Source organism: Myxine glutinosa, chromosome 5 (assembly GCF_964187855.1).
Source record: "Myxine glutinosa chromosome 5, kmMyxGlut1.1, whole genome shotgun sequence".
Taxonomy (NCBI): Eukaryota; Metazoa; Chordata; class Myxini; order Myxiniformes; family Myxinidae; genus Myxine; species Myxine glutinosa.
This window is the reverse complement of record NC_136265.1, coordinates 156340681-156368246: the sequence shown is the minus strand read 5'-3', so window position 1 is coordinate 156368246 and position 27566 is coordinate 156340681. Positions and strand designations below refer to the sequence as shown.

General features: G+C 44.4%; 1 protein-coding gene across 1 annotated transcript in view; it reads right to left on the bottom strand.

The window, feature by feature from the left end:
* The window catches only part of LOC137413975 (calpain-1 catalytic subunit-like), a 185480-nt gene that overhangs the window by 36673 nt on the left and 121241 nt on the right, over positions 1–27566 (bottom strand). The window contains exons 10-15 of the mRNA XM_078778893.1: positions 25306–25475; positions 25141–25152; positions 18163–18374; positions 14014–14050; positions 13796–13861; positions 11530–11587 (exon numbers count right to left, since the gene is read on the bottom strand). Of these exons, the coding sequence (XP_078635019.1) occupies positions 11530–11587; positions 13796–13861; positions 14014–14050; positions 18163–18374; positions 25141–25152; positions 25306–25475 (555 nt within the window). The remainder of the gene's footprint in view (positions 1–11529; positions 11588–13795; positions 13862–14013; positions 14051–18162; positions 18375–25140; positions 25153–25305; positions 25476–27566) is intronic.

The window sequence follows — 27566 nt, the reverse complement described above, 5'->3', positions numbered from 1 at the left end:
CTGTTCCACCCGCGGCCTGGCTCTGTTCCACCCGCGAACTATGTACACGCCCGTGGCGTGCCTTCTGGGGGGGGCGCATGTAGTGGTTACCTTATTCACATGTCGCGGTTACCTTATTCACTTGTCGCGGTTAACTTATCCGCATGTGACGGTTACCATTACGATGGGTTTGTTCTAACCCACGCACACGGGCTTTTGGTTGTGTCGTCGTGACGCGCGCGCGGCTGTTGGAGCCACGCCCTCTGAAGAGGGTTCTTGGTTTTATATAAGCCGTTACGACTTCCGTTCGCAAGCAGTTGCTGGAGATTTCTGTACAATAAACAACCTTTTGTACCCAACGAAATGGCCTCTTCTTATCGTCTTCGGCAACCGCTAAAAGACCAAGCATTGTACTTGTCGAATTATGATGTCATAATGAAGGCACCAATGAGTTATTTACAATGAGCTATGTTTCATTTATTTCCATGAGCGGTTTCAAAGATATAGAGGTCCAAGGTTTTCCATTTTTTCCCCAAGATGGTGCCCGTACCACATGACCTATGACATAATTATCTCTTTTAAATTATTCTTGAGTAGATGCATACTATGGTGAATATTTTGTCAAATCGGACCTATTGCCGAGAAAATGAATTTAAACAAGATGGCACCAGTACCACGTGATCCATGACATCATAATTATCACCAAAACATTATACATGAGTATCGATCAATCGTTTTGGTTTATTGCAAAAAGCACTTTAAAGCAATCTGAGGACTAAAATGGTCAGTGTTACAATTTGAATTTAAAGAATGTTTACATTTTACAATAATTACAATAATAGATTACAACAAGAAGAAAAAGACAGAAAATGCCATATCCCCTGCCATGGTTTTAGGGATTGCGCTGTATGGAGTTAAAGGCTGTCAGTCAGCCATCTTTGGTCGGATGAGAAAACGAAATCTTCTGTATATGCATACTGTCATGTATTGTCTTTTTGCCAAGTATAAACAAAATCAGTCCATACATCTCCGAGATGTGGTTGCAGATGCACGGACGGCCGAGACCAAATCCATAAGCCCCCATCGGACCGAGTCCAACGTGGGCTAATAATTATTATTATTATTATAAATCAGGATATAATAAGATGCAAGTTATGAAATGCATCGATCAATATATAGTTATGTCAAAAAAAAAGCTAAAACAAGTACAGATACATTCAAAGTACACCCCGCCATGTCCAATAAATAAATAAATAAGATCCTCCAGTGCTGCATTGCCGGAGCACCTTAGGCGCCCAGGAAAACCGCCATGCAGCACAAAGAGATGGTATTGGGAGGGATAAAAAAAACAAAAAAACCTTTAGAGGCCATTTTTCCCCGCAAGCGGGGGTTGGCCTTTTTCGGGGACCGTGGTTGTTGTTGTTTTTTTGGTCCCCTTTTTGAAGCAATGTTTTACGGCCGGATGCCCTTCCTGCCGCCAACCCTTTTTGTCGCCTTTTTACGACAAACAGGGAATTACCAGTGAACTGGTACTCAATTTGCCGACCTCGGAAGGATTATATCTCATTCAATTGGATGATAGCATACCAAAACTACCAGTGTTTCATCCGAAGCTACAACTTTTCGAAAATTAATTAAATAACTCATTAATCAGAAAAATTAATAAATAATTGATTAATAAATAAATAACAAATCGATTAATTGATTAATCAATAGATCAAAAATATCCTTTATAGCTACATCACTTGGTCACTGTCATGTCCGAATATCAGCTTCCTTGCTCAAAAGGTGCCTGAGATAGTGAGATATTGTCCAGATGAGAAAGAAAATAAACAAGTGATTAATAACGAAAATAAATAAATAATAATGGTAAAATAATTAAATTATTAATCAATTGGCTAACAGAGTACCGAAACCCCACCGTTTCATGCCAATCTGTAAGTTTAAAAAAATCAATCAATTAAGCAATGAATCGAATAATCAAATAATTAATTGACCAATTCATTAATCAATAAACCAGAAATACCCTTGAAAGCCACATCACTTGGTCATTGTCGTGTCCAAATATCAGCTTCCTAGCTCAAAAGGTGCCTGAGATATTGCCCATACGAGAAAGGAAATGTATAAGAACTTAATAAATCGATAATAAGTAACTCATCAATTAATTGACTAATCAAAAAACAAAAAATACCGTTTTTGACAAAGTACTTACTCACTATTGTGCCCAAATTTCAGCTTCCTAGCTGAAATGATGGCTGAGATATCGCCCGGACAAACAAGAAAACAAGAAAGCAAACAAACAACCAGAGTGAAAACTGAGTACTCCCTTTCAGCGTGCGTCATTGCAGAGCCCCCTTCGGTGCCCGGCAATGACGTTATGCAGTGCCTGGGGATGGCATCGGAAAGGAGCGGTGTGGCGTTTGTGCAGAAAAGCACAGAGAAGTCCCATGCACATGCAGCAGAGAACACCAAGTTCCACACGCAGACTAAACAACGGGCGGAAGGACGCAGGAACATGCACGGTGGTGGGCCCGGCAGCGAGCAGATAAGTCATGAGCAGAGTGTAGGCAGCTGTGGCACGAAGGGAGTGCCAATCTGCGACAACAAGGTAGGCCCAAAACGTCGTTGGCAAACCTGAAGAGAAGCATGCAGCACAGAGCCAGGAGTGCAGCCAGGAGCCAAATCCATGGAAATTCAGGCCAGTGCTTGCCAGCAGCCCAAGGATGGGCTTAGGGTAAAATGCAGAGCCAAGAATGGCACCACTCACAACTCCTAAGCCTTCAAGTATTCTTCCATCACAATCCCTGTTCAAATCCTTGCCGATCAAACCCACCGCCAGAAGCCTCCCAGCCACAGCAGGAACGGCCCAGAAGGTCACAAACCCGGGCATCACTCACCGCGACCTCCACATTCATGAACAGGGGCACACATTCCATGCTGGCAAGAGAGAGAGGGTGCACCTCACCGGCACCAAGACTATCCGAGGGTCGGTCACTGTGGCACCACATAGGCCTCAGAGGCAGAACTTAAGCACTGAAACCATGAGATGCATGCAGCTCAGGGGGCATGGACAGTTATTATGGATCCATTATGGAGCACTGGAACTTCCTCATTTGCTTAATTTAAATATGAATGAATTAAAATTTAAACAGAACTGCCTTGTAACAACTACCAAATCTTAATCACTCTTTTGGCCACGCAGCACGCATGATGCCGCACCCATGAATCCAGGGTGACGCCCATCAGCTACCGATGTCATCATGACACTATTCAGCTGCCGACGTCAGTGCCCAAGCTATGTGCTCCCAAATGGAAAGATGGCATCGAAGTATGGGCAAACAAAATGTGAAAATGGTGGGGCAAAGTGAAAATGTTGTGTCAATCGGACCAACGGTTGCCTAGAAAATGAGTCTTAAAAATGCAGACACGTATGTACGTACATATGCGCCCAATCGCTTAACCACGCTTTTCACTTGTGAGCGCAGGATAAAAATGAAACAATTATCATATCTGAATCTTCAGTAAAATAGAGCCAATTCGTCTTGGACACACACCCAACCTATCCACCAAGATTCATGAGAATCCGCCTCACTTCTTCAAATATCCTGCTATATATCGTTTTTAACCCAATCTCTCAATAGTGAAGAATCACTTTAAAATTATAGTATCCGCATCTGGATCTTCACCAAAATCTACACAATCAGTCCTTGTCACACTCACAACTTGTCCACCAAGTTTTGTCTGAATCCATCCATAACTTTTTGAGATACCATACTCACAGACAGATACAGAAAAACAAACAAACCGGTGAAACCATAACCTCCATCCACCTGAGCTAACGGAGGTAACAGAAGACTGAAGGTGTGCGCAGTGGCGTAGTGATGGGGGGTGGGGGGGGTGGGGGAGCGACCGCCCCCAGCGCAAAGTGGATGGGGTGCCAAATGGCACCCTCAAAAAAATGTTTTCATGCTCCATTTGGTTGTATTGTATATAAATTGTAATACAACGGACTCGTAAGATTACGAAAAGCAACTTTCAGAACCACGTTTTACAGTTTAAACTCCGTGCTCCGTGTCTATGTGTCATGTCGATGTTTACAAACTCCTTTCCATCCGATTTACTATTTCTATCACCTCGCACAGTAAATAAATCTGTGTTACTGTGTTAGTAATTATCGGGCTGCCTGCAGCGTACATCTCTTATTTTGTATGATGAGGTTTCGTATGCACTCCAACATGGAGATCACCCATTGGCCCAAGGGATGGAGGGGTGTAACTGTTGGGCGTTTATTTCTCATGCGTTGATCCAGATGTCTCTCTCATGGTGCCGTACGAGCCCAATTAGCGATGTCCAGGATGACTTGTAGCGTATGACGCGTGACGTGTGACATAGCCATGTGTGAGGGGAAAAAGCAAAGGTGGTGGCACTCCAAGGGTCTGGACAAAATGGTAAACGTGGAGACACGTTTCAGCGAGTGTCATGGATTGGAAGGATACCCAAGGGGTAGCACAATAGTCTTCAAGCTGTTCAGTCTGAATTTTAATCTCGACGCAGCTATAAACTGTTATCCTGGTGTTTAACAGGTGGGGTCATTCATCAGTGTGTGCGCCATCCCTCACATGGATGTTAAGCTGGCCATCCCCTCTGTCAGCATTGGTTGATGGACGTTAAGCTGGCTGTCCCATCTGTCGGCATTAGTTAGTTGGTGGATGTTAAGCTGGCCGTCCCATCTGTCGGCATTGGTTGATGGGCGTTAAGCTGGCCGTCCCACCTGTCGGCAATAGTTGATGGATGTTAAGCTGGCCGACCCTAATGTCGGCATTAGTTGGTGGACGTTAAGCTGGCCGTCTCACCTGTCGGCAATAGTTGATGGATGTTAAGCTGGCCGACCATAATGTCAGCATTGGTTGATGGGCGTTAAGCTGGCCGTCCCACCTGTCGGCAATAGTTGATGGATGTTAAGCTGGCTGACCCTAATGTCAGCATTGGTTGATGGGCGTTCGGCTGGCCGTCCCATCTGTCGGCATTACTTGGTGGATGTTAAAGATCCCACGGAGTTCTTCGGAAAGAGTATGGGAGCTATCCCCAGTCCATGGCCTAATTACAGACACGACAGTTCGCTTGCCGACAATCAGGCCGACAACGTACTGATCACTCCTCGAATACTAACTCGCATCATAAGTATTTTGCTATACCTTGAAAAGTAGTTTGATGATCCGTCAAATCGCCAACATTTCTACGGCGTAGCCTGTAGGGCAATGCCATCTGGAACAGGGTTTGTATGTCCGTATGTATGTCCCCACAAACGTATACCAATCAGAGTTGAGGATCTGGTCACATGACAGGGAGACAGCGTTTAGTAACCATTACAGTTGCATATTTTACGAAAAGGAAATATAATAACCTTCTGTGTAATGTTTTGGGGTCCCAGCGGATGTCGTAAGGTAGCTTCCTGGTTTCAGAAATTCCTCTACACCATTATATTTTGAAACATTATATTTTGAAACAACAGTTTCAGAAACATTATATTTTGATATACTAAAACCATTGTATTAATTTGTGATTGGAATGACGAGTGAGGCTGTTTGAAATGAAAATGTAGAGATATTGAGTTCAAAGCAGACTGAGGAAATGACGTAAGGGTTTCCAACCTTGACATTAGCGGATTTGCCATTTGCAGTTTTGCCATTGACTGGATACAGCAACATTCACACAAGGTACGTTTTGTCCAAGTCCTTCACTAACCTGCCGCCAATGCCTGACATTCGGCGGAAGGTGGCACAGGAATGTGGAATTTATTGGTTCATCAATTGCCATTCACTGTTTTTTTTTTGTTTTGTTTTTTACCCAAGTCATTCACGAACTGGCTGTCCATGTCTGAAGTCAAAATTTTAATACTTACATTATTTGCTAACTGGTAACTGTCATACTATCCTCTTCAACTAATAAATACCACACCATGCTACATGCATGTTTGATGTAGTTGTTGTTAAAGGTCTTGGAACATACCTGCCTGCTATACTGCTTCAGCACTAGTTCACCTTCACCCATGTCTGCTTGAACCAGGGCGGGGATTACACGTTCGTTTTATTAATGCCAAATGGTACTAATATTATTCCTGTTCTTAATATTCTTTGTATTAATAAATGCTTTGTTGCAATGTTATCATTGTTTTTGTTTTTTATTTTGTAATAGTAATAACATGCCATGGAAGGACCTATTAAACTGCTCTATACACCTTAACATGGTGTATAGAGGATGCGTTTAGAAAAGAGATGTAAAGATGCGATGTTTAGAAAAGATGAGTTTAGAAACATCGGAATTCTTCTGGATTATTTGTGCAGGGGGCGATATTTTTGACCTCAGCCCCAAGCGCCACAAACCATCACTACGCCACTGGATGTGTGGGAAGACTAGATTTTGGGAGTCAACTAAGCAGGTGGTAACTGGAAGAACGCGTGTGACCTGCAGAAGCCAAGAAGATTCAGAGGACAGAGAGCAGCAGATGGAGCAAGACCCTAGGAGAGGTGCTCTAGAATAGAAGCCACCGACCTAGGATGCGATGCTAGAGCTGTTTGAGATGCGAGAGCCATGGGCCTTGCGATTATTTATTTCCAAGATAGTTTTACTTTCCACCAGCCAGCTTCTTTATATGCATTTGTCGGTGTTTAGTGAGTGAATCTGAAAGTCCCATGCGTTAATTATTAATAAGTACATTCTCTTGTCCATCTGCGCCATGAATTTCACTTTAGATGGAAAGCTGAACAAATTTTTCTGTAGATTTGTGTGAAAGACAACAGCCTCTACTTCCAGAAACAGTGCTACTCATTCAACAACCATCGGATAGAATTCACTCCGTCGGGATCTGTTTTTCGTCGCATCCAGAAAGATAAAAATGACCACCTTCATACGAAAATTATGAAGCACCAGTTGGAAATTTAAGACGAACGACAGTAGAAAACATTTTTTCAACATCAATCACTGTGGTGAAATTGTATCCAAGTTGCAACCCAGGCGCCATTACCGCTTCTCTCCACTACGTGGCTGTTATAAGAACTTAGCTCCGAGACGCGAAGCGCAGTCCTGAGACATTTATCTTGCTTTAGCCACGTGTATGCTCAAAATGGTAAGGGAACCACTTTTCATTTCGCTTGCTTGCGTGCTTGATTATGACACTCTTATTGCTTATATGCTTGACATATATTGATCCTATGATTGCTAATTCTCTTTCAGATATTGCTGATGTTCGATACAGATTAAACTCACCTTTGGAGACCCTGTTGTAGATCTGATTATTCTTACAACACTTAATCTGTATCGAGCTATTGCCATCATCCAAGATCAACATGACCCACAAGCTTTTACAGTTGCCCATGTTTGGAGCGGACCCACAAACTGCGGAAGCTCCGAGCCAGCTCAAGCATTGGCTCAGTCTGCTGACCAGCTACCTGCAAGGGCATCCCGACATCACCGACGATGTGAAGCGCGCAGTGCTGAATTCCCATGTGACCCACGTCGTTCACGACTACATATCTCATTGTGCGACATTCGACGATGCCGTGACCGAGCTGCGCGCCATCAAGCATATATCAAGCATATATGACCGAGCTGCGCTGCGCATATATCAAGCCACGGAATGTTATTCACACGCGGTACCAGCTTGCCTCCAGGAAGCAGGACGCTTCGGAGTCCCTCACTCATTTTGCCCAAGAATTGCAGCATCTTGGCAAAGAATGTGCGCATGAGACCCGAACCCATGAGCAAATGTGCGATGATTTGATGCATGACGCTTTTATTTCTGGTCTTTACTCTACGAGCATCCGGCGACGTCTGCTGGAAGAACCTAACCTGACGCTGAAACAGGCCCTCGATCAAGCTATTGTGCTTTTCGAAGCGCAGGCACAATCTGAGGTGTACGGACGGCCTTACATTACAGCGGGGCTCACTGAAGAGCGGCGCTCGGAGACCGAAGCTGCTACGGAGTTTGCTGCTCCCGACACACTGCCCGAGGAGGCTGAGGCACTTGGAGCCGAAGGTACAAGCCTCGCCGCAACTACCTTGGCCGGGAGCAACACTAAGTGCTTCTTCTGCGGAAATAGAAATCATCTCCATACTGCTTGCCTGGCGCGCGAAATTTCTTGTCATACTTGTGGCCAGAAAGGTCACTTTGCCAAAATGTGCCGATCGGGGCACGCGTGGCACACCCGGCCAACATTGGCTGGCATCAACTCGACGCGCATGGCATGCGCATCACCCCTGGCCATTCCGGCGCAGCCCGGACCTCAGACCAGACCAGAGCCGTCGTTCCAGTCCTGATTGAGGGGAAAACAACTGGAGCTTTGGTCGACACGGGATCGACCGAGAGCTACGTCGATATGGGCCTCGTTCGCCGTCATGGTTGGCCGATCCATGGAGGATCGTGCAGAATCTACATGGCATCGCAAGCGTTATGGATGCGGACAAAGGGCGAATGTTGTGTGAAGTTAGTTATTAATGGTAAAATGTACCCTGATGTTCGCCTAATGGTACTGCCCACCTTATGTGCCGAAGTTCTATTAGGGCATGATTTTCTTGAGCGCCACGGTCGCTTAGAAATGACATTTGGGGGAGATGACACGCTCTCGGTATGCGCCCTGGCAGGAATGTCTATTGAACCGAAGACTTTGTTTCCGAACCTGACTTCGGACTGCGCCCCAATTGCGATCAAATCCCGGCGCTATTCCCGGGCTGATACTCAATTCATTTGAGCAGACGAGCAAACTCCTCCGCGAAGGCATAATCGAGCCCAGCCGTTCTCCTTGGCGTGCGGAAGTTTTGGTCGTGCGGCCCGAAAACCATCGCAAGCGCATGGTAATCGATTATTCGCAAACCATAAATAGGTTTATGCTTCTGCATGCCTATCCGCTACCAGGTTTGGATTCTCTGGTTCGACAGGTCGCCCAATATGGCATGTACAGCACTCTTGATCTCCGGACTGCGTATCATAAAATCCCTATTGCTGCCAATGACAAAATCTATACTGCTTTTGAATAAGGACAGAGGTTGTATCAGTTTACGCATCTCCCTTTCGGAATAACGAATGGGGTCACTTGCTTCCAGAGGGCTATGGACGACATCGTTACCAAAGAACAATTAACAGACGTTTTTGTTTATTTGGATAATCTGACGGTCTGCGGCTACGACCAGGCTCATCATGACACCAATTTGCAATGCTTCCTCCAGGTGGCGCGAAAGTATAGTCTGACGTTTAATGAGGACAAATGTCGCTACTCCTCTAGGACGATTGATCACCTGGGGTACATTGTGACCCAAGGAACCATAACACCTGACAAGGAACGTCTCCGCCCTTTGCTCAACATGGCGCCGCCGCATGATCGTGCTTCTTTGAAGCGTGACCTCGGGCTGTTTGCACATTATTCAAAGTGGGTCGAAAGTTACTCCGAGAAGCTTCGTCCCCTCATTGATTGTAACACGTTCCCTCTCCCTCCCGCTGCCAAGGTCGCCTTCCAGGCTCTGAAATCGGACATAGATGGCGATGCTGTGTCTTCTATCGACGATAACATTCCCTTTGTCCTCGAGAGTGATGCGTCGGATCACGCCATCGCTGCTCCTCTCTCTCAATGGGGGAAGCCTGTGGCGTTCTTCTCAAGGACATTATCCTCCGCTGAACGACGTCATTCTTCTGCGGAAAAGGAGGCGTATGCGATAGTTGAGTCGATTCGTCGTTGGAGACCATATTTGCTCGGTAAACGCTTCGATGGCATTACCGATCAGCAGAGTGTTGCTTTCATGTATGACACAAGACATGCCTGTGCATTAAAAACAAGAAAATCACTCGCTGGCGCATAGAGCTTGCTGATTATAGCTTTGGTATCAAGTACCGCCCTGGGCAGGAGAATGACAACAGCAGACACTTTATCCAGACCAGGTGTTTGTGCGAGTTTAAACTCCTCTGATGATTTACGCATTCTCCATGATGCCTTGTGTCACCCCGGGGTGACTCGTCTGGTTCATTTTGTGCGAAGCCGCAATTTGCCCGACTTTGTCGAGGACGTTCGTCATTTATGTCGCACTTGTCCAGACTGCGCCGAACTCGAACCCCACTTCTATAAACCCGACATGGGGACACTGATTCAGGCTACTAAGCCTTGGGACCGATTACCGATGGACTTCAAAGGGCCGCTACCTGCCTCCGGGGCCTCTCGTTACCTCCTCACCATTGTGGACAAGTACTCCAGATTCCCTTTCGCCTTCCCGTGCAGCCATATGTCCGCGACTACGGTTATCCGATGTCTGCAATACCTGTTTTAGATGTTTGGGAATCCGGGGTGGGTATGTGCATACCGACCGAGGAGCGGTGTTCTTGTCACAGGATGTGCGGGCCTTTCTGTTGCAGCGTAATATTGCGTCTGGCTACACCACCACATACAGCCCCCACGCTAATGGTTGCGTGGAGCGCTTTAATGGCACTATATGGAGGGCCATCTCTTTGGGCCTCAAGACTCATGGCCTGCGGCCGGACCAATGGACTGGTATGGTGCATGGGGCCCTTCATTCAATCCACTCACTCCTATGCATGGCTACAAATGAAATTCTGCACGATCGTTTATTTTGTTACCAGCGTCGCACGGGATCTGTCCGCCCTCTGCATGGGTGGCTCGCTCAGCCCGGTCCGGCCTTTCTCAAACGGGCGGTGTGCACGAGAAAATACGACCCACTCGTTGACAAGGTTCAGATCCTTCAAACTAATCCTGATCACGCTCGAGTCCAACTGCCAGATGGACGCGAGTCAACTGTGTCAGTCCGTCAACTCATGCCCGGCGGGGATCTCATGGGGACCGAGCTCTGCTCGGGGAACCCGGTGTTGGGGAATTCACCTCCGCTTCCACCCCCTCACTCGCCCGAGCCGCGAGAGATAATTGCACCACCCCCGTCACCGTCGCCTGAGAACACTCCTGATGGACTCGACCTAGATGCTGCCACTGAGGGCCCCGACATGTACTGCACACGCACGGGATGAGAGATTCGCCGCCCTGATCGTTTTGGCTGGTCGTGATGTAACTCTCATGTAATCAGCTGTGAACAGCAGTTATACGCTTGATGCTAACCAGCTTGCTAGCGAGGTTTTAAACCTGGGGAGAAATGTGGTGAAATTGTATCCAAGTTGCAACCCAGGCGCCATTACCGCTTCTCTCCACTACGTGGCTATTATAAGAACTTAGCTCCGAGACGCGAAGCGCAGTCCTGAGACATTTATCTTGCTTTATCCACGTGTATGCTCAAAATGGTAAGGGAACCACTTTTCATGTCGCTTGCTTGCATGCTTGATAATGATAATCTTATTGCTTATATGCTTGACATATATTGATCCTATGATAGCTAATTCTCTTTCAGATATTGCTGGTGTTCGATACAGATTAAACTCACCTTTGGAGCCCCTGTTGTATATCTGATTATTCATACAACAATCACAACCGTGGAAAGTCTGCAGGTTACAACTTTGCAAAATTATATAAATGTTATGTACTTAAACGGCCGTTCAACGCTCACGTTTCCGTAGGATCCTTGCGAGGATGTTTTGTAGTTCCTTTGGACTGATCTCTCCATCCTGAAAGAGAAACCATTCCACATTAACTCCAATCATGAGAAATCTGCAGTGACAATCATCCTATAATTACTTCCAACACCCAAGGTGGACGGAGGTCGCTTTCCCCCATATCTGTCTGTGTGTCTGTGAGCAGGATATCTCAAAAAGTTATGGACGGAATCAGACAAAACTTGGTGTCACAACGATGATTCGATTTTGGTGAAGATCGGGACACTATAATTTTTTGGCAATCTGGACACAAGAGATAAAGCCAAAAACGATATGTCCTGTACTCTATAGCACGATTACCACATCCGTAATTCTGGCGAGGGGAGTATCCCATCCCTAATTCCAAGGGGGGGGGGGGTTAATCCCGTACGTAATTCTGGGTAGGGATGGGGTTTATCCCATCTGTAGTTCTGGAAAGGTGAAGGATTATACTTTCCACAATTTTGTGGGCGAGGGAGGAGGGGTATCATCCTGTCCATAATCGGGGGGGGGGGGGGGGGGGGATTATCCCGATCGTAATTCCAGGGAGGGAGGGCATTATCCAATCCGTAATTCTGGGAAGGGAGGGGATTATCCCATCCTTAATTCTGGGAAGGGAGGGAGGGAGTTATCCTGTCTGTAGTTCTGGAAAGGTGGGGGATTATACATTCCGTAATTCTGTGGGAGGGTATGGTGGGAGGGGAGAGAGGGTGGGGATCATCCCATCCCTAATTCTGGAGAGAAGGAATTATCCCGTCCGTAATTCCGGGGAGGGAGGGGACTATCCCGTCTGTAATTCTGGGGAGGGAGGGAGTTATCCTGTCTGTAGTTCTGGAAAGGTGGGGGATTATACATTCAGTAATTCTGTGGGAGGGTAGGGGGGGGAGGAGGAGAAAGGGTGGGGATCATCCCATCCCTAATTATGGAGGGAATGGATTATCCTGTCTGTAATTCCGGGGAGGGAGGTGGTTATCCTGTCTGTCGTTCCAGGTTGGGGGGGGGGGGGGGGGGATTATCCCTTCCTCAATTTTGGGGGTGGGGATCATTCCATTCATAGTTCTGAAGGGTGGGGATCGTTCCATTCATAGTTCTGGGTGGGGGGGGGGGGGGATCGTTCCATCCATAGTTCTGGGGAGTGGGGATCATCCAGAGGTGGGGGATTATACCGTTCCGTAATTCAGTGTGAGGAGGGGTAAGAGGGTGGGGGGGGGGGGGGGGAGGATTATCCTGTCCGTAATTCTGGGGGCGGGTGGTTTAACCCATCCCGTAATTCCGGGAGGGGATGACATTATCTCGTCCTTAGTTCGGGGAGGGAAGAGGAGGGGAGGGGAGGTGATTATCCAGTCCTTCATTTTGGGGGGCAGGGGAGGGGTTGGGTATCATCCCATCCGTAATTCTGGGAAAAGGGGGGTAGGGATTATCCCGTCCATAATTCTGGGCCGAGTATCATGTCTAATTCTGGGCAGTTTATCCAGTCCATCAGGATGGATTCTTCATGAGTAATGTTAATCTCAGAACACCACAGCAGGTTTCAGGGATCTGTTCCATCGTTGATCTGTAACCATGCTTGGAGGCAACAACTTTGCTTCAATTTAATGTTGAGATTTCTAAGATGGGATTTCTCACAGAAAGATAGATGTTAAGCCAGAGAGGGAGGGGGCATGGGGAGGAGGGAGGGATGGTGGCACGTTTCTTGTGGAGTTCCACTGGAGCTTTGCAATGTGGAATGTGATGCACCAAAATGATCGTTATGATCTCCTGAGTTTATAATTAACTACAAAAAATGCGGAAGAATTCCCATGTTTCTGAACTAACGCCATATTAAGGTGTATAGAGCAGTTTAATAGGTCGTGTCGTGGCATAGATTTGAATTGTAAAATAAAAAACAAAAAACAATGATAACATTGTAACAAAGAATACATTAATTAATACTACCAATATTAACAACAATAATAAGACATCATTTGGCTATAACAAAAACGAACGTATCACACCCGCCCTGGTCCAAGCACACCTTGGCTTGGTGAAAGACCAGCTAATGAAGAGAAGAAGCAGTACAGAAGGCAGGTATGCCACAAGGCAGTGAAGACCAATGCAAGTTTGGTGCAATGGAACAGTAAGCCCAGTAGTATCACTAAAAAGCAACAGTTTGACCGTACGTCCTACATTCCCAAGCAATGTTGCCTATTTTCATTTTATCACCAACATGTAGGCTTCACGTTTTTGAAAAAAAGGCCTTACAGGTCCAGCGAGTTTCTCAAAGACAGCAATGAAGGAAGGATCGACATCATCATCATCTTCGCTAACCTGAAGAAAAAAAAAAATATGACAGATTAATTTAAACATGAACATCAAAGCAAGTAATTCAAAAAACAAACTCGATGTTGAAGGGAATTATGTTAACCACTGCTAAACGCAAAAGTCATCACGAAGAAATGAGCACTGGAACACAGCCTCACCTCTGGAGTTTTTATCTCAACTTCATCGTCCATCACCCTGAAACAAACAAAAAAAGAAATACATTCAGGCCTAGCAGGATATTCCAGGTACATTATAGGTCTTATACGTGGAGACGTGGAGATCGGTTTCTGAGGTTTGGGACATGGAATGTAGGGAAAATGACAGGGAGATCAGGAGAAGTGGTGGAACTATTGGTCAGAAGAAGAGTGGACATATGTTGTGTGCAGGAGATGAGATGGAAGGGAAGTGGTGTGAGAATGGTGAAGGGTAGGCAGGGACAGAAATACAAGTTTGTGTGGCAAGGGTGCCCAGAAGGCGTGAATGGTGTTGGTGTCCTGTTTTCTGAGGAGTTTGTAGACAGTGTGGTGAGTGTGACTAGAGTGAGTGATAGGTTGATGATGGTGAAAATGATGATTGGAAAGCTCTTGGTGAACGTCATCTCGGGATATGCTCGCAGGTTGGTCGGAGCGATGAAGAGAAGGACAAGTTCTGGTGTGCAATAGAGAAGCTGATGGAAAACGTGAAAGATGAGGAAGTTGTTGTGGTAGGAGGAGACCTAAATGGACATGTGGGAAGGAGCATGGATGGTTTTGAGGGAGTTCATGGGGGTTACGGATATGGTGTGAGAAATGGAGAAGGTGAAAGGATTTTGGAGTTTGCTGATGGAGCTGATTTGTTGATTTGTAATACTCAGTTCCAGAAAGAGGATAATAAGCTTGTTACATACACGTCAGGTGGGTCGACAACAACGGTTGTCTACCTGATGGTGCGTAGGCGAGATAGGGGGCACCTACGGGACACAAAGGTGATCCCGGGGGAGGAAGCTGTTTCACAGCCCCACTTGGTTGTCTGCGACATAAGGGTGAAAGGTGCGAGGAGAGCTCGGCGGGTGAAGTACCAACCGAGAATGAACGTTTGGAGTTTGAAAGAGGTGACAGTAAGGGAGGCATTAAAAGAGAGGCTGAGTATGGTAGAGGATGATGTGGTTGAGCTTGAAAGTGGTTGGATGTCAATGAAAGATAGTCTGTTCGGAGCCGTTGGTGAGGTATGTGGATGGACAAAAGGACCACCGAGGCACTCGGAAACATAGTGGTGGGATGATGAAGTTGGAAAGAAGATTGACGAGAAGAGGAAGAAGTTCAAGGAGTGGCAGAAGGCGAAGGGTATGAGGGCAGAAAAGGCAGAGCATGAAAGTTATAAGGCAGCCAAGAAGGCTGCAAAGAAAGAGGGAGCAAAGTCGCAGGAGGCATGTAGGAAAATTTTCGGAGAACGCTTTGTTTGGAAGAGGGTCAGAGAGCGGTATTCAGGATTTCAAAGCAGATAGCGAAAGAGAGGTGTGATGTGATGGGGTGAGTTGCTTGAAGGATGAAGTGGGACAAATCGTTGTGGACCCAGATGGAATTAAAGGAAGATGGAAGAGATATATGGAAATACTGTTGAATGCAGAGAATGAATGGGATGGCAACATAGAGAGTAACCCAGTTTTAGGACAGGCAGAGAAGATAACGGAGAAGGAAGTTGAGGAAGCGATAAAAGCAATGAAGATTAGAAAAGCGGGAGGGCCGACGGGGGTTGTGGGAGATATGTTGAAGGCAGCAGGAAATTGGGGTGTGAAGAGAATGACAGAGATCTGCAATCTGGTGGTGAAAGAAGGCCGCATTCCAGTGGATTGGGAACTGAGGTACTTTTACTGAGTACCCTCGTCCCTCTATACATGGGGAAAGGTGACCCTCTGGACTGTGGCTCGTATCGAGCGATAACGTCATTGGAGCATGGAATGAAGGTATAGGAAAGGGTGTTGGAGAGGAGGATAAGGAAGAAAGTGAAGATTGACGAAATGCAGTTTGGATTTATGCCAGGAAGAGGAATGACAGACGTGCTTTTTATTGTGAGGCAGTTGCAGGAGAAGTAGATGGAGAAGAGGAGGAAGTTGTTTCTTGGGTTTTTTGATCTGGAGAAAGCATTCGATAGGGTTCCACGTGAAGTAGTGACATGGGCATTGAGGAAGTTAGGAGTGGAGGAATGGTTGATCAGAGTAGTGATGGAAATGTACAAAAGAGCGCGCACAGTTGTAAGGACGAAGGACGGGAACAGTGGTGAGTTTGAGGTGAAGGTGGGAGTGCATCAGGAGTCGGTACTAAGTCCACTACTATTTGTAGCTGTGATGGAGGTGCTGGCTTGGAACGTAAACTGGGTAAAGGAGGTTAGCGTGGGAGTTGTTGTATGCAGATGATCTGGTGTTGATTGCAGAAAGTATGGATGGACTGAAGGAGAAGATGAACAAGTGGAAGGAATGTATGGAGACAAAAGGTCTGAAGGTGAATATCGGAAAAACGAAGGTGATGGCAAGCGGTGAAGCATGTGGTGAGGTGGAAAGAACTGGGAAGTGGCCATGTGCTGTGTGCAGGAAGGGTTTCGGAGTGAACTCCATTCAATGTACAATGTGCGCTAAGTGGGTTCATCAAAAATGTAGTGGTTTGAGAGGGTCATTAACCAGTGTGGCAGCTACATTCAAGTGTAAGGTGTGCACAGAGGGAGCTGCAGATGGAGGAAATGTTGAGTTGGATCTTGGAGACGGCGTGCAGCTGGAAGGTGTGAAAACATTTTGTTACCGAGGAGACATGCTGAATGGAGAAGGTGGATCAGACTCGGTAACGGTTGCTGGAGTGAGATGTGCATGGAAGTTTCGGGAACTGAGTGGCGTGCTGACGAGGAGGGGAGTGTCGTTGAAGCTGAAGGGAAAGGTGTATGCTGCATGTGTGAGAAATGTTATGATTTATGGGAGCGAGACATGGGTAATGAACGTAGAGCAGCAACGAAGGCTGGAAAGGGTGGAAATGCGAATGGTTCAGTGGATGTGTGGAGTATCGTTGAGAGAGAGGAAGACAAATGATGAATTGCGAAAGGTGATGGGAATAGAGCCTGTAATGTATGCTGTGAAGAGAAACAGTTTGAGATGGTTTGGTCATGTGTTGAGGAAGGATGAAAGGGACTGGTTGAGAAGAGTGATGGAAATGAATGTAGAAGGATGTAGAGGACGGGGAAGACCGAGAAAGACTTGGCTAAAGATGGTCGAAGAAGAAATGCGGGCAAAGGGGGTTAACAAGGGGAGATGCAGAAAATAGGGCAAAATGGGAAGATTGTCATGCGGACCGCAAGGCTAACCCCCGCTCTTGCAGGGAAAATGGCCTAAAAATGCCTGTTGTTGTTGTTGTTGTATTATAGGTCTTATACGAGCCTCGACTTGCCATACAAAAAAATTTAAATACACATTCACCTCTGGGGTGTCTAGCATGGGTTTGAATCCTGATCTGGCTGCAATCCGTCATCCTCGTCTTCCAGCTCTGGGGTCGTTGGTAGGCAACAAAAATCCCATGGTACCTTTCGTTCAGAGTCGGTAAGGGAACCGCCGACACCATAAAATAATTCCTCCCACAGTCGAACAAGCACCGCCGGTTCCAAAAATACCCGGGCCAGTATCAGCTGACCTCACAAGAATGCGGCAATGATTATGCCTGAACAAGAAGAAAAAGATAACTCTTCTACATTCTTTAAATTTCCTTCCATGGGTTGTTACACAATTGTCTCGACCTGCAGTTATAGACCTTTTGAACTTCCCTGCATCTCAAACTCATGAGGCAGCATTTTTTTTTTTTTAAGTTCGGAAAATAAAAATGTCCCATCGTGTGAACTGGTAAATGTAGCAGCACAATATTGTCAAAATTTATATTCTGAAGCTATCTCAAAGTGATGAATTGACGAATTGCGAAATTGCGAAACAAATGATGAATTGCGAAAAATGATGGGAATAGAGCCTGTAATTGATGTTGTGAAGAGGAACAGGTTGAGATGGTTTGGTCATGTGTTGAGGAAGGATGAAAGTGACTGGTTGAGAAGAGTGATGGAAATGAATGTAGAAGGAAGTAGAGGACGGGGAAGACCGAGAAAGACTTGGCTAAAGATGGTGGAAGAAGAAATGCGGGCAAGGGGGTTAACAAGGAGAGATGCAGAAAATAGGGCAAGATGGAGAAGATTGTCATGGGGACCGCAAGGCTAACCCCCACTCTAGCAGGGAAAATGGCCTTAAAATGCATGTTGTTTTTTTTTTGTATCTCAAAGTCACTAAGCCACCAGGTCATTTCCCTCACTGTGTGGGGTTGAGCTTCTCGGAGAAAACACGAACGACAAAGTCCGATTCCTGGTTTGGCTCGAACGTGGATGGCATGATGAGGTACTCGCCAGCTGGTAGCCGGAATCGCTGCGATACCTCACGAGTGTTGATAAACGTCTCGGACCGTGCTGACGATGCGTGATAAGAGAAGAAGTCTTTATTCAACTTCACTTGAGGTTGGCCCACAAACTGCAGCAAGTGGGGAAAACATAAAGCAGAAAATGGCTTAACAGGTTCGCACAGTGGGAACCAGCCAGGTGACATTATTCCCATCTTAGCTTTCATGATGTATAGGCAATTTCTGCTTACATTTAAATAACTATATTAAATAAATATGCCACTCGGTAGTGGAGATGGTAAAGTTTATATAAATAAATAATTAAACATGTTATGGAGTAGGCGAAGTAGTGTTATGTCATGTAGTGTTATGTTGTGTTATGGAGTTAGTGATGGTGTTAAGTTATGGAGTAGTGTTATAACAAAAAAGTGTTATGGAGTTACAACCTTTACTTGTCAGGGCTACCTACATAACACCTTGAAGTAAAATGCATAAAAATAAATAAATAATTCAAAGTCACGTGTTGGTAATGGAGAAGGTAAGGTGTATATAAATAGATAGTTCCTGAAAGCATATACAATCCTGCACTATTCTCTCCTGTAAAAACAATTTTAAGAGTTCCCAAAATTCCAAATTGGCTCTGAACCTAACATCAAAAGAGTAATGTTGTTAGATTTCAGGAAGACAAACTTTGCGCATATGAGAAAGCTGGATGCTGTAAATTGGGAGGAACTAATAAGAGGTCAATCAGCAACAGTGAAATGGGTAACCTTCAAGGAAGATGTGCAATGTATGCAGTAAGTATATTCCAATGAGGTGCAAAACCAGAGGCAGAAACAGACGAGGGTATTGTTGTTATACAGCCCCAGACAGTTCTCTCAAATAGGCCTGCTGCACGGAGACAGTCGAGCGATCTCCAAGGATTGACCCAGAGATCCCCACAATCAAGATGGTGTACCCCCACCTTTGTGAAGCCAGGGCCATGAGATAGAGATATATAGAGATATAGAGATATAGAGATATAGAGATATAGAGATATAGAGATATAGAGAGAGAGAGAGAGAGAGAGAGAGAGAGAGAGAGAGAGAGAGAGAGAGAGCTGGTCGATGGGGACCTGACAAATCTGGGGAATATTTAGCCCTGAGTGGGGACGATTAGGGGGTACAACGATCGTGAAGAGGCATCCTCAATAGTTGCAAACTGACCATTGTTTTGAGCAGGGAGGTAAGGAGTGCATTTATCAAGTACAAAATAACAGGACGAGGGTTGGACCCATCCAGGTCGGAGAGGTGCAAGTAGTGAAGAAGCTTGGAAAGCTAAGACAAAACAATATACACCAAAGGGTGTTGAGCAAGGTACGAGACCAGATAAGCATAGTGCTAACGGATATCCTTAACAGCTCATTGGAGAATAGAAAAACGTAACCCCAGATTTAAGAAAGGATTGAGAGAAGAATTGGGGAACAAGTAGGAAAGGTGTTGGAAATGTTAAGTTGGGATTGGATGAGGAACCATTTAAATAAGTTACATTAAATGTCGTCAGTACGGATTTGCGAAAGGGAGATCATCTTTATCAAATATATTTGAGTTCTATGAAGTAGTTTTGGATTGGGTGGATGAGGGACATGCAGTGGACGCAGTATATCTACACATTCACAAGGCATTTGATAAGGTACCACCATAGGATGTTGTTCGCCAAGGTGAAGGCTTGTGGTCAGGTAGATGACAGGATTGGAAACTGGATTAGTAATAGGAAGCAAAGAGTGGCTGTGATTCATAGTAGCTAAGTAGTGGGGTCCTTCAGTGATCAGTACAAGGACCTTTATTAGTCAAAACTTATGTCAAAGATTTGGATTGTGGGGTTAACAGTCAGCTTTCTAAATTTGTCGATGACAAAGCTAGGAGGGAAGGTCGATGATAGAGAATGTAGAGACCATGGTGATCAGAATCAGGAACGTATTGCTACTTTAATAGATTGGGCAAAAGATTCACAGATGCAATTTAACATAAGGAAATGTAAGGAGCTGGAGATGTGTAAGAACAATGAAAATAGGGATTTTACATAATGTGTTGGGCAGTTTTGGAGCGTCTCACACTGGAGAAGGATCTGGGGGTGCTTACACATACTGGGGATTGGGGTGGTGGGTAAGGGAGTAAGCAAACAGCACAATGCCATGCAGCTATAGGTAAAGCTAATATGGTTTTAGGTTAAGGTTAGCATTCATCCAGTTTTTCCCAAACATGTACTCCTTTCCGGTCCTTAAATCTCTCCAGCTGGGTGTTTTAAATATCTAAAATTATCCGGGATTTTGCCATTTTTCGCATTTTCAAAGGGATAAATTTTGAGATTTGGGATACTTTTTAACCTTATATCACATACCCAACCAAATATCACATACCCAATCACATGTCCAAATCCAATCACATACCCAACCACTCCACCAAATTTTGTCCGAATCCATCCAAAACTTTGAGATATGCTGTTCTCAAACAGAAAAACAAACAGACAGATAAACAGATAGATAAACAGACAGATAAACAGACAAACAGACAGACAAACAGACAGATAAACAGACAGATAAACAGACAGATAAACAGACAGATAAACAGACAGATAAACAGACAGATAAACAGACAGATAAACAGACAGATAAAGAGACAGATAAACAGACAGATAAACAGACAGATAAACAGACAGATAAACAGACAGATAAACAGACAGATAAACAGACAGATAAACAGACAGATAAACAGACAGATAAACAGACAGATAAACAGACAGAAAAACAGACAGAAAAACAGACAGATAAACAGACAGATAAACAGACAGCTAAACAGACAGTAAAACAGACAGATAGGGGTGAAAACATTACCTCTGCCCACCTTCGGTGACGGAGGTAATCAAAAGAGGTCATGACACTGCACTGTATAGTGAGGCCTAATCTAGAATAGTGTGTTCAGTTTGGGTCACCACATCCACTGAAAGGCACAGAGCTCGCTAAGGGGTATGGCTCAAGCACATAGAACCTTATACATGAGGAAGGAGGTGATAACGAGGGGATATGATCGAGATGTTTAAGATAATGGAGGGCAGAGAAAAAATAAGTGCAGAAGAGGTTTTTTCAGAAGAGACAGTGATAGGTAATGGAGGGAGTGGACAAGTTTAAATGGGAATTAGATAATCTGAGAGTAAGGAAGAGGAGAATTATGCCAGTAATAAAGTAGGGGTCTTTTCAGTCAGAGAGTCGTTAAAGCATGGAATTGTCTGCCTGGAAAGGTATTCGTAATGGAGGACATGGATACATATAAATGGGAATTGGGTAGCTAACTAGAAGCATCGGAGAGAGAGGGGTACAGGGATATTAGCAGTATGCAGAGTTAGCTTGTCGTGATACTCGTGTCTTAGAGGGTCTTATCAAGGAGTGGGTATATGGTTGGCGTTGCGCATTCCTCACCCAACAGCCTTCATCACCTCCCCCTCCCTGTCCCCCACCTCCCACTCCTACAAATAATAATAATAATAATAATAATAATAATAAACTATTGGCTTAAATATTTTATTTGCCTTTCACATTTCACCCCTCCCCTTCCTATTAATTAAGGATTTATTTAGTCCTCATGCCCAGATGTTATTCCATACATGTGCGAAATATAAAAGAAATGTGTTCAGTCACTTTGGAGTGGAGACGAACAAACGGACAAGACCCAAAATATAAGAGCCCAGCTGGTCTGTTGCCCGGTTTGTTCCAAAAAATAATCACCAGATTTGCATCTATGTGGCACCATCAATTTAAAACGCAATAAAGTTGGGGGTCAATAAAGTTGCATTTATAAAACTAAAAGTTTGAAAAGGAATAGAGAAGAGGATCGGAGAAAAAAAAGAAGAAATTTCGGCGATGGAAGTAAAACTAAAGGGGAAGAAGGTAACACATGCTGGAGTTAGGGGGGTTGGGGGGGTGTTAGGCAGAGGGTGTTTACTCAAAATTCCACCATTTCTTTTATCAATGATAAATAATCATTAGTAATAGTCCGAAGTCCCAGAAATGGCTAGTACTAGTCCCAATACTGGTCCTAAGTCAGTCGAATGCACATCTATAAAAATACTAAAAGAGTGTGTGTGCCTACTCCATAACTGCAAAACCATAAAATCTCATGGCCCCAAACTTTGCATATGTACTTATCGAACTCCAAGGGAGTGCATGAATGAAAACTGGGTGTCTGGGTGTGTGTCAAAGCACCCCTTTTGAAGATTATCTATGGGGTGTTAATCACAAAAAAAAAACCAAGAAGACGTCATGCGGAGCACGATACTTGCAAAATCCGCCCCCCCCCCCTTCCCCAAGAATTTTTTTTCCATTGATACAGCAAATTGTCCATTTCATCAAGATTAAAATTGACAACCTTGATCAAAGCTCAGGTCAATAGGAAGAAAAGTGATGATTTTTCAGATGAAAAATGATGATTTTGGAAGGTTGACCTCGAGTTGACCTTTGACCTCAAAAATAGTTGGTTTCTCTATTTAGTGACTCAATGTGCAAATGCTGTTCAATTTTCAAGTCAATCGGTTCAGAATTGACGGCTTTTTAGATGAAAATTGATGATTTTAAAAATTTGACCTTGAGTTCACCTTTGCCCTTTTGACCTCAAAAATACTTCATTTCCCAATTTAGTGACTCAATATAGAAAGGCTATTCAATTTTGAAGTCAATTGGATTTTAAATGGCGATTTTAGAAATTTGACCTCCAGATGACCTTTGACCTCAAAATCAATAGGCTTCTCAATTGGGACGACCTATACAACTTGGTAAAGTTTCGTGACGATTGGTTTAGAATTGTGACCTGCAGGCCAGTGACAATCAAACAAACAGACGGAACCACAAACGCAACCGACAAATTTTCTTGAAAAATCTTCGGTTTTGCAAGTAATAAGCCTTACCAAAAATGGCGGTGCACCATCTTTGTCAGCCCTCTGTTACCTCGCTGGATTCTTATGCCGCCATTTTGTTTTGGCCTATTGGAACGTTCCTTGCCTTGGAACCATGATAACATGTCATGGGCTAACTAAAGCATATAATCGAAATCTGGATTCAGATTTGAGGAACGGATCCTATACACCAAATAAGTATCAAAATCTGGAGTGAAATCTAAAAAATTTCTTTTTCCAAAGAAAGAAAGTGTATTTCTTTCTTTATTTAAGCAAGACTGCCATCCCTCCTTCTGCTCTGTTGTCCAAATTCATACCTCTATAGTCTATAGGATAGAATGTTACTCTACTGTGCTGGGCCCAGCGATACTTGGAGGAAACCCGAAGATTTGAACCATCTGTTTTTAAAATTCCCTTCATATGACGGACCCAGATTGAGTCTATTTCAAAGTAGTAAAGAAGTGGGGATTGGCAGGTTGGATTTGCCGAACATTTTCAGCCATTTAAACCAGAGGCAATCAGCTTTCTATTGCTTGCCAAGCCAAACGTTCCTTATCAATTGTTTTGTTGGATTGCTTCCTGAGTGCTTAAGCCGCTTTGCGGGCACTTTACAAATTTGCTTGGTAATGGAACACACCGCGGTTTCACCATTCTCTTACCTTTCCATTTGCTTTATTTGTCGTTTTGCTTCAATATTTGTCATGACTTTGTTTCTCAACTTTGAGTGCTATTCTTCGATGTTTGTTCATTTACATGAGAAGGGGTAGGGTGTCAGTCTGGGAGGAGGCAGAGAAGGGGATGGGATGAGGGAGGGGAAGGGGTGGGGTGTCAGTCTGGGAGGAGGCAGAGAAGGGGATGGGATGAGGGAGGGGAAGGTGTGGGAGCCGGGAAGGTGAGTAAATGACGTTTTTGTCATTTAAAAAAAATAATTTACAAATCGACATTCAATACAATGTTAAGGTGATACGTGTGTTCTGCCATCTTATTAAACATGTGTTCTGTCTTAGTTAAATCTGACAAAAGGTTAAAATACAACTTTCTCCTCGTTTCGCCCCAGTTTCACAGCAGATACACGTCATGGTGGCAGCTGTCGGTTGAGTCGTATCCCTCAAGGCAACCCCATGTTATGTCTTATAAAATGTTACATGATGTTTGAAAACGACGGGTAGTATTCCTCTCCTGTTTGAACGGGATCTCCGGAGATGCACGGAGACAGTTACATATCCGGGCGGTGTTTAGTATGACCCACTTGAACGTGCTGTTTTAACATAACCGGATTCGTTCAATGCTGTACTAATGCCGGGAGACGGCTTCCCCTCAAGTCCCTCCTAGAACACCCCGTTCTTCTCCCCACTTTCTTCTCCCTCCCCCCCTCCTACTCTCTTCCTCTCCCACCCCTCCCCTTCTCCTCCCTCGAACTCCTCTCCCCTCCCTCCTCCCCTCCTATCACCTTCCCTACCATCCCCTCAACCCCCACCGCTGCCTCTCCACTCCACTCCACCTCCTCCTACCCTCCTCCCCCCTGCCCACACTCCTATCCCCTCCTGCCGCTACACTACCTGTCCCACCCTCCCCATTCTGGTCAAGAAGGAACTGTGTAACTTTGCTATCCTTAATAAAGCAAATCACTATACATATGAATCTCAACTTGTACTTAATGCAACTTCTCCAATAAGCTAAACTCATGTATACGCAAGAAATTCATCCAGGACCTCATACACACCCAGAAAATATCCACAAATATTGTACAAACAAAAACAAGAGAAGCAAGAACACTGCAACTACATATCTTCCACAATGTTGTGGGTTCAATGGAATCTACAACAATGTTGAGAGAGTAGATTGTTGGTCTATCTAGCAGTACCACTCACTTCCCCACGACTCTGCAAGCATTAAGGCAAAAAGCTATGTGTCCCTCTCTCTCCCACCACAAAAAAAACATACCAACACAGAACTTTTGAAGTTTACACTTACCGCCTCAGGAATCTGAGGGAGAGAGAGATAGGGAGGGTGTATTAGCAGGATTATACCTTGCGTAAACCAATATCGACAACGTTTCTGTTCAAGACAAGTCAATGTAATCGAACACTTGATTTCCCGAATGAAAATTGTCGATATGCCCTGTGGTTTTTGACTCACCTCGTAGATGGCAAAGCCGATTGTCTTCATTTCTCCACCAAGCTTCTTCTCCTTGCGTCGATCTTTCTGCATCAGGCCCAATACAAAGGTACAGCCGTCCTCTCCATCCTCTGGGTCGTCGTCTTCCTCTTCCAAACACAGTCGGTACTGTGGATTACTCCAGAACGAGGCTGAAGTAACGAGATAAAATAACAGGATTAAATAATGCCGAGTGATACACTGCAGCCTTAAATTATATTGAGGGGCCGAGTGGGGTAAAATTTGAGTAAAATATTTTTTTAAATTTTTTCACGTCAAAATACTCTATGATGTATGTTCTTTCAGAAATCAATCCTTTTGATGTGAAAATTGAACTATTTTTCCAGAAAATATGGGTCGAATTGTCAAAGGTCAATCATCTGTTAAACCGGAAGTACCTCTTTCATAACCGGAAATGGATTTTTTGGCCTAAATATCCCTAAAAATCTGTTTAAAAAACACTGGCAAACTCTATAGTCTGTGCTCTCATGAATATTCATAAACTTGTTATAACTCAAAAACTAATCATCAGAATTTCTTCAAATTTGGTCAGAATGTCAGGTTTGAGGTGTTGATTGAATTAATGATGGCTTTTAGAGATACCCCGACTTAAAAAAAAATTATGAAGTAAAATGTCACCTTTTTCTGTTTCTACAAAAAATAATCAGTGTGCAGCTGAAATAAACTGATTTGAAGAAAAGCCATCATTGAAATATTAGGACATCCCTATAATATGTAAAACTGAGGAAAAAAAGTAGATTGCCTGAGTTAGTTGTATGGGGTTACAATTTTGGTGACAAAATACAAAAAAGTAAATTTTCAATTGTGTTGAGGAAAATAAATGTACTCAACCCTTGGCTATCGCGAACTCAGCTATCGCGTTTATCTGCTATCGCGGCTACCTAAAAAACTGCACAAACACGACTATCGCGCCCCAAATACGCGCTATAGCGCACCGGAAATGGTGGGGGAAAAAAATAAAAATCAAACAGTCCGGGTGCTACGTCATCACCGAGCGTTGGGTGATTCACGTGCTGATTGGTTGTGACGTCAGGACGTCAGGAGCACTGTGATTGTCCGCCCGGCGCCATTCAAGTGCGCGTCGCCTCAGAGTGAATACTGTATGTACTGTAATAGCAGTGTCTAAACCTTTTTTTTGTGATATAACAATGGCCGATATACCCCGACCCCGACCCCCCACCATTGCCCAGCGTAATGCAGCGGCACCTGCAAGGGAAATCAAGAAGAGGAAGAACTTAACTTAAGCTCAGAAATGCGAAATTGTGCAGTTGATCGACAATGGTGAAACAAAGCGAAGTGTTGGAAAGAAATTTGGGATAAATGAGTCAACAGTGCGAGGTATTTACCAAAACCGTGACCATATCAACAGCGAAGCAAGGTGCTCCTTTATTAATAAGGCACTGGCAGGTTACGAGGAGCAGTATCACGCCCACATCAACTCCCTCCGCCAATGCCAGATCACCGAATTCTTACGGCGTCGCAACGAGGCACAGCCCTCTGTCTTTGACGAGCCCTCTGACGTTGAGGGCTTCTCTGGTGCTACAGCTGACGCAATCCTGGATGAGTTAGAGGCACGTAGGGGTGGTCAATAAGACTCCACCCAAGCCTGGGAACCTACCCAACCATCTAAGCCCCTCATCGTCCCCAAAAAGTAAATAAAATGGTTAAAGAAAGTACTTTTTTTATCATTTTATTTTTATTTACATATTGTGATTCTTGTTTTAATGTTTCTTTATATGTAAATGTTTCTTTATATGGTAGAAACACTTGGTAAAAAAAGTGGCAAAAATAGGTTAAATATGTGGTCAACTTGGGGGTCCTGGCACCAATTAGAATTATTACCATACGTTCTTCAGTTCGGCTATCGCGATTTCGGCTAACGCGCACCGATGGCGGCACCAATTAGGCGCGATAGCCGAGGGTTGAGTGTAATTTCCTTATTTGAAGGTGTATTGTCTCAATTCTTCAATTTTTTATTCTCCAGATTGTCAGCTTTCCAGTGATATATGGTTTGTAGGGGGTAGCTTGTCTGTGAGTGTAGATATGTGCATTTGTTTGATGGTGTGTAAAACCCTGCATTTTATCCCACTTGGCCCCTTAATTAATTAGCTCTTTAATGTTGTTTTGCCTGTGGTACATTTCCACGTGGGCAGACACAAAATGTGCGGAGAACATTCCACAATTTGTTACTATAAAATGATAACCATTATTTAAATGGTAAT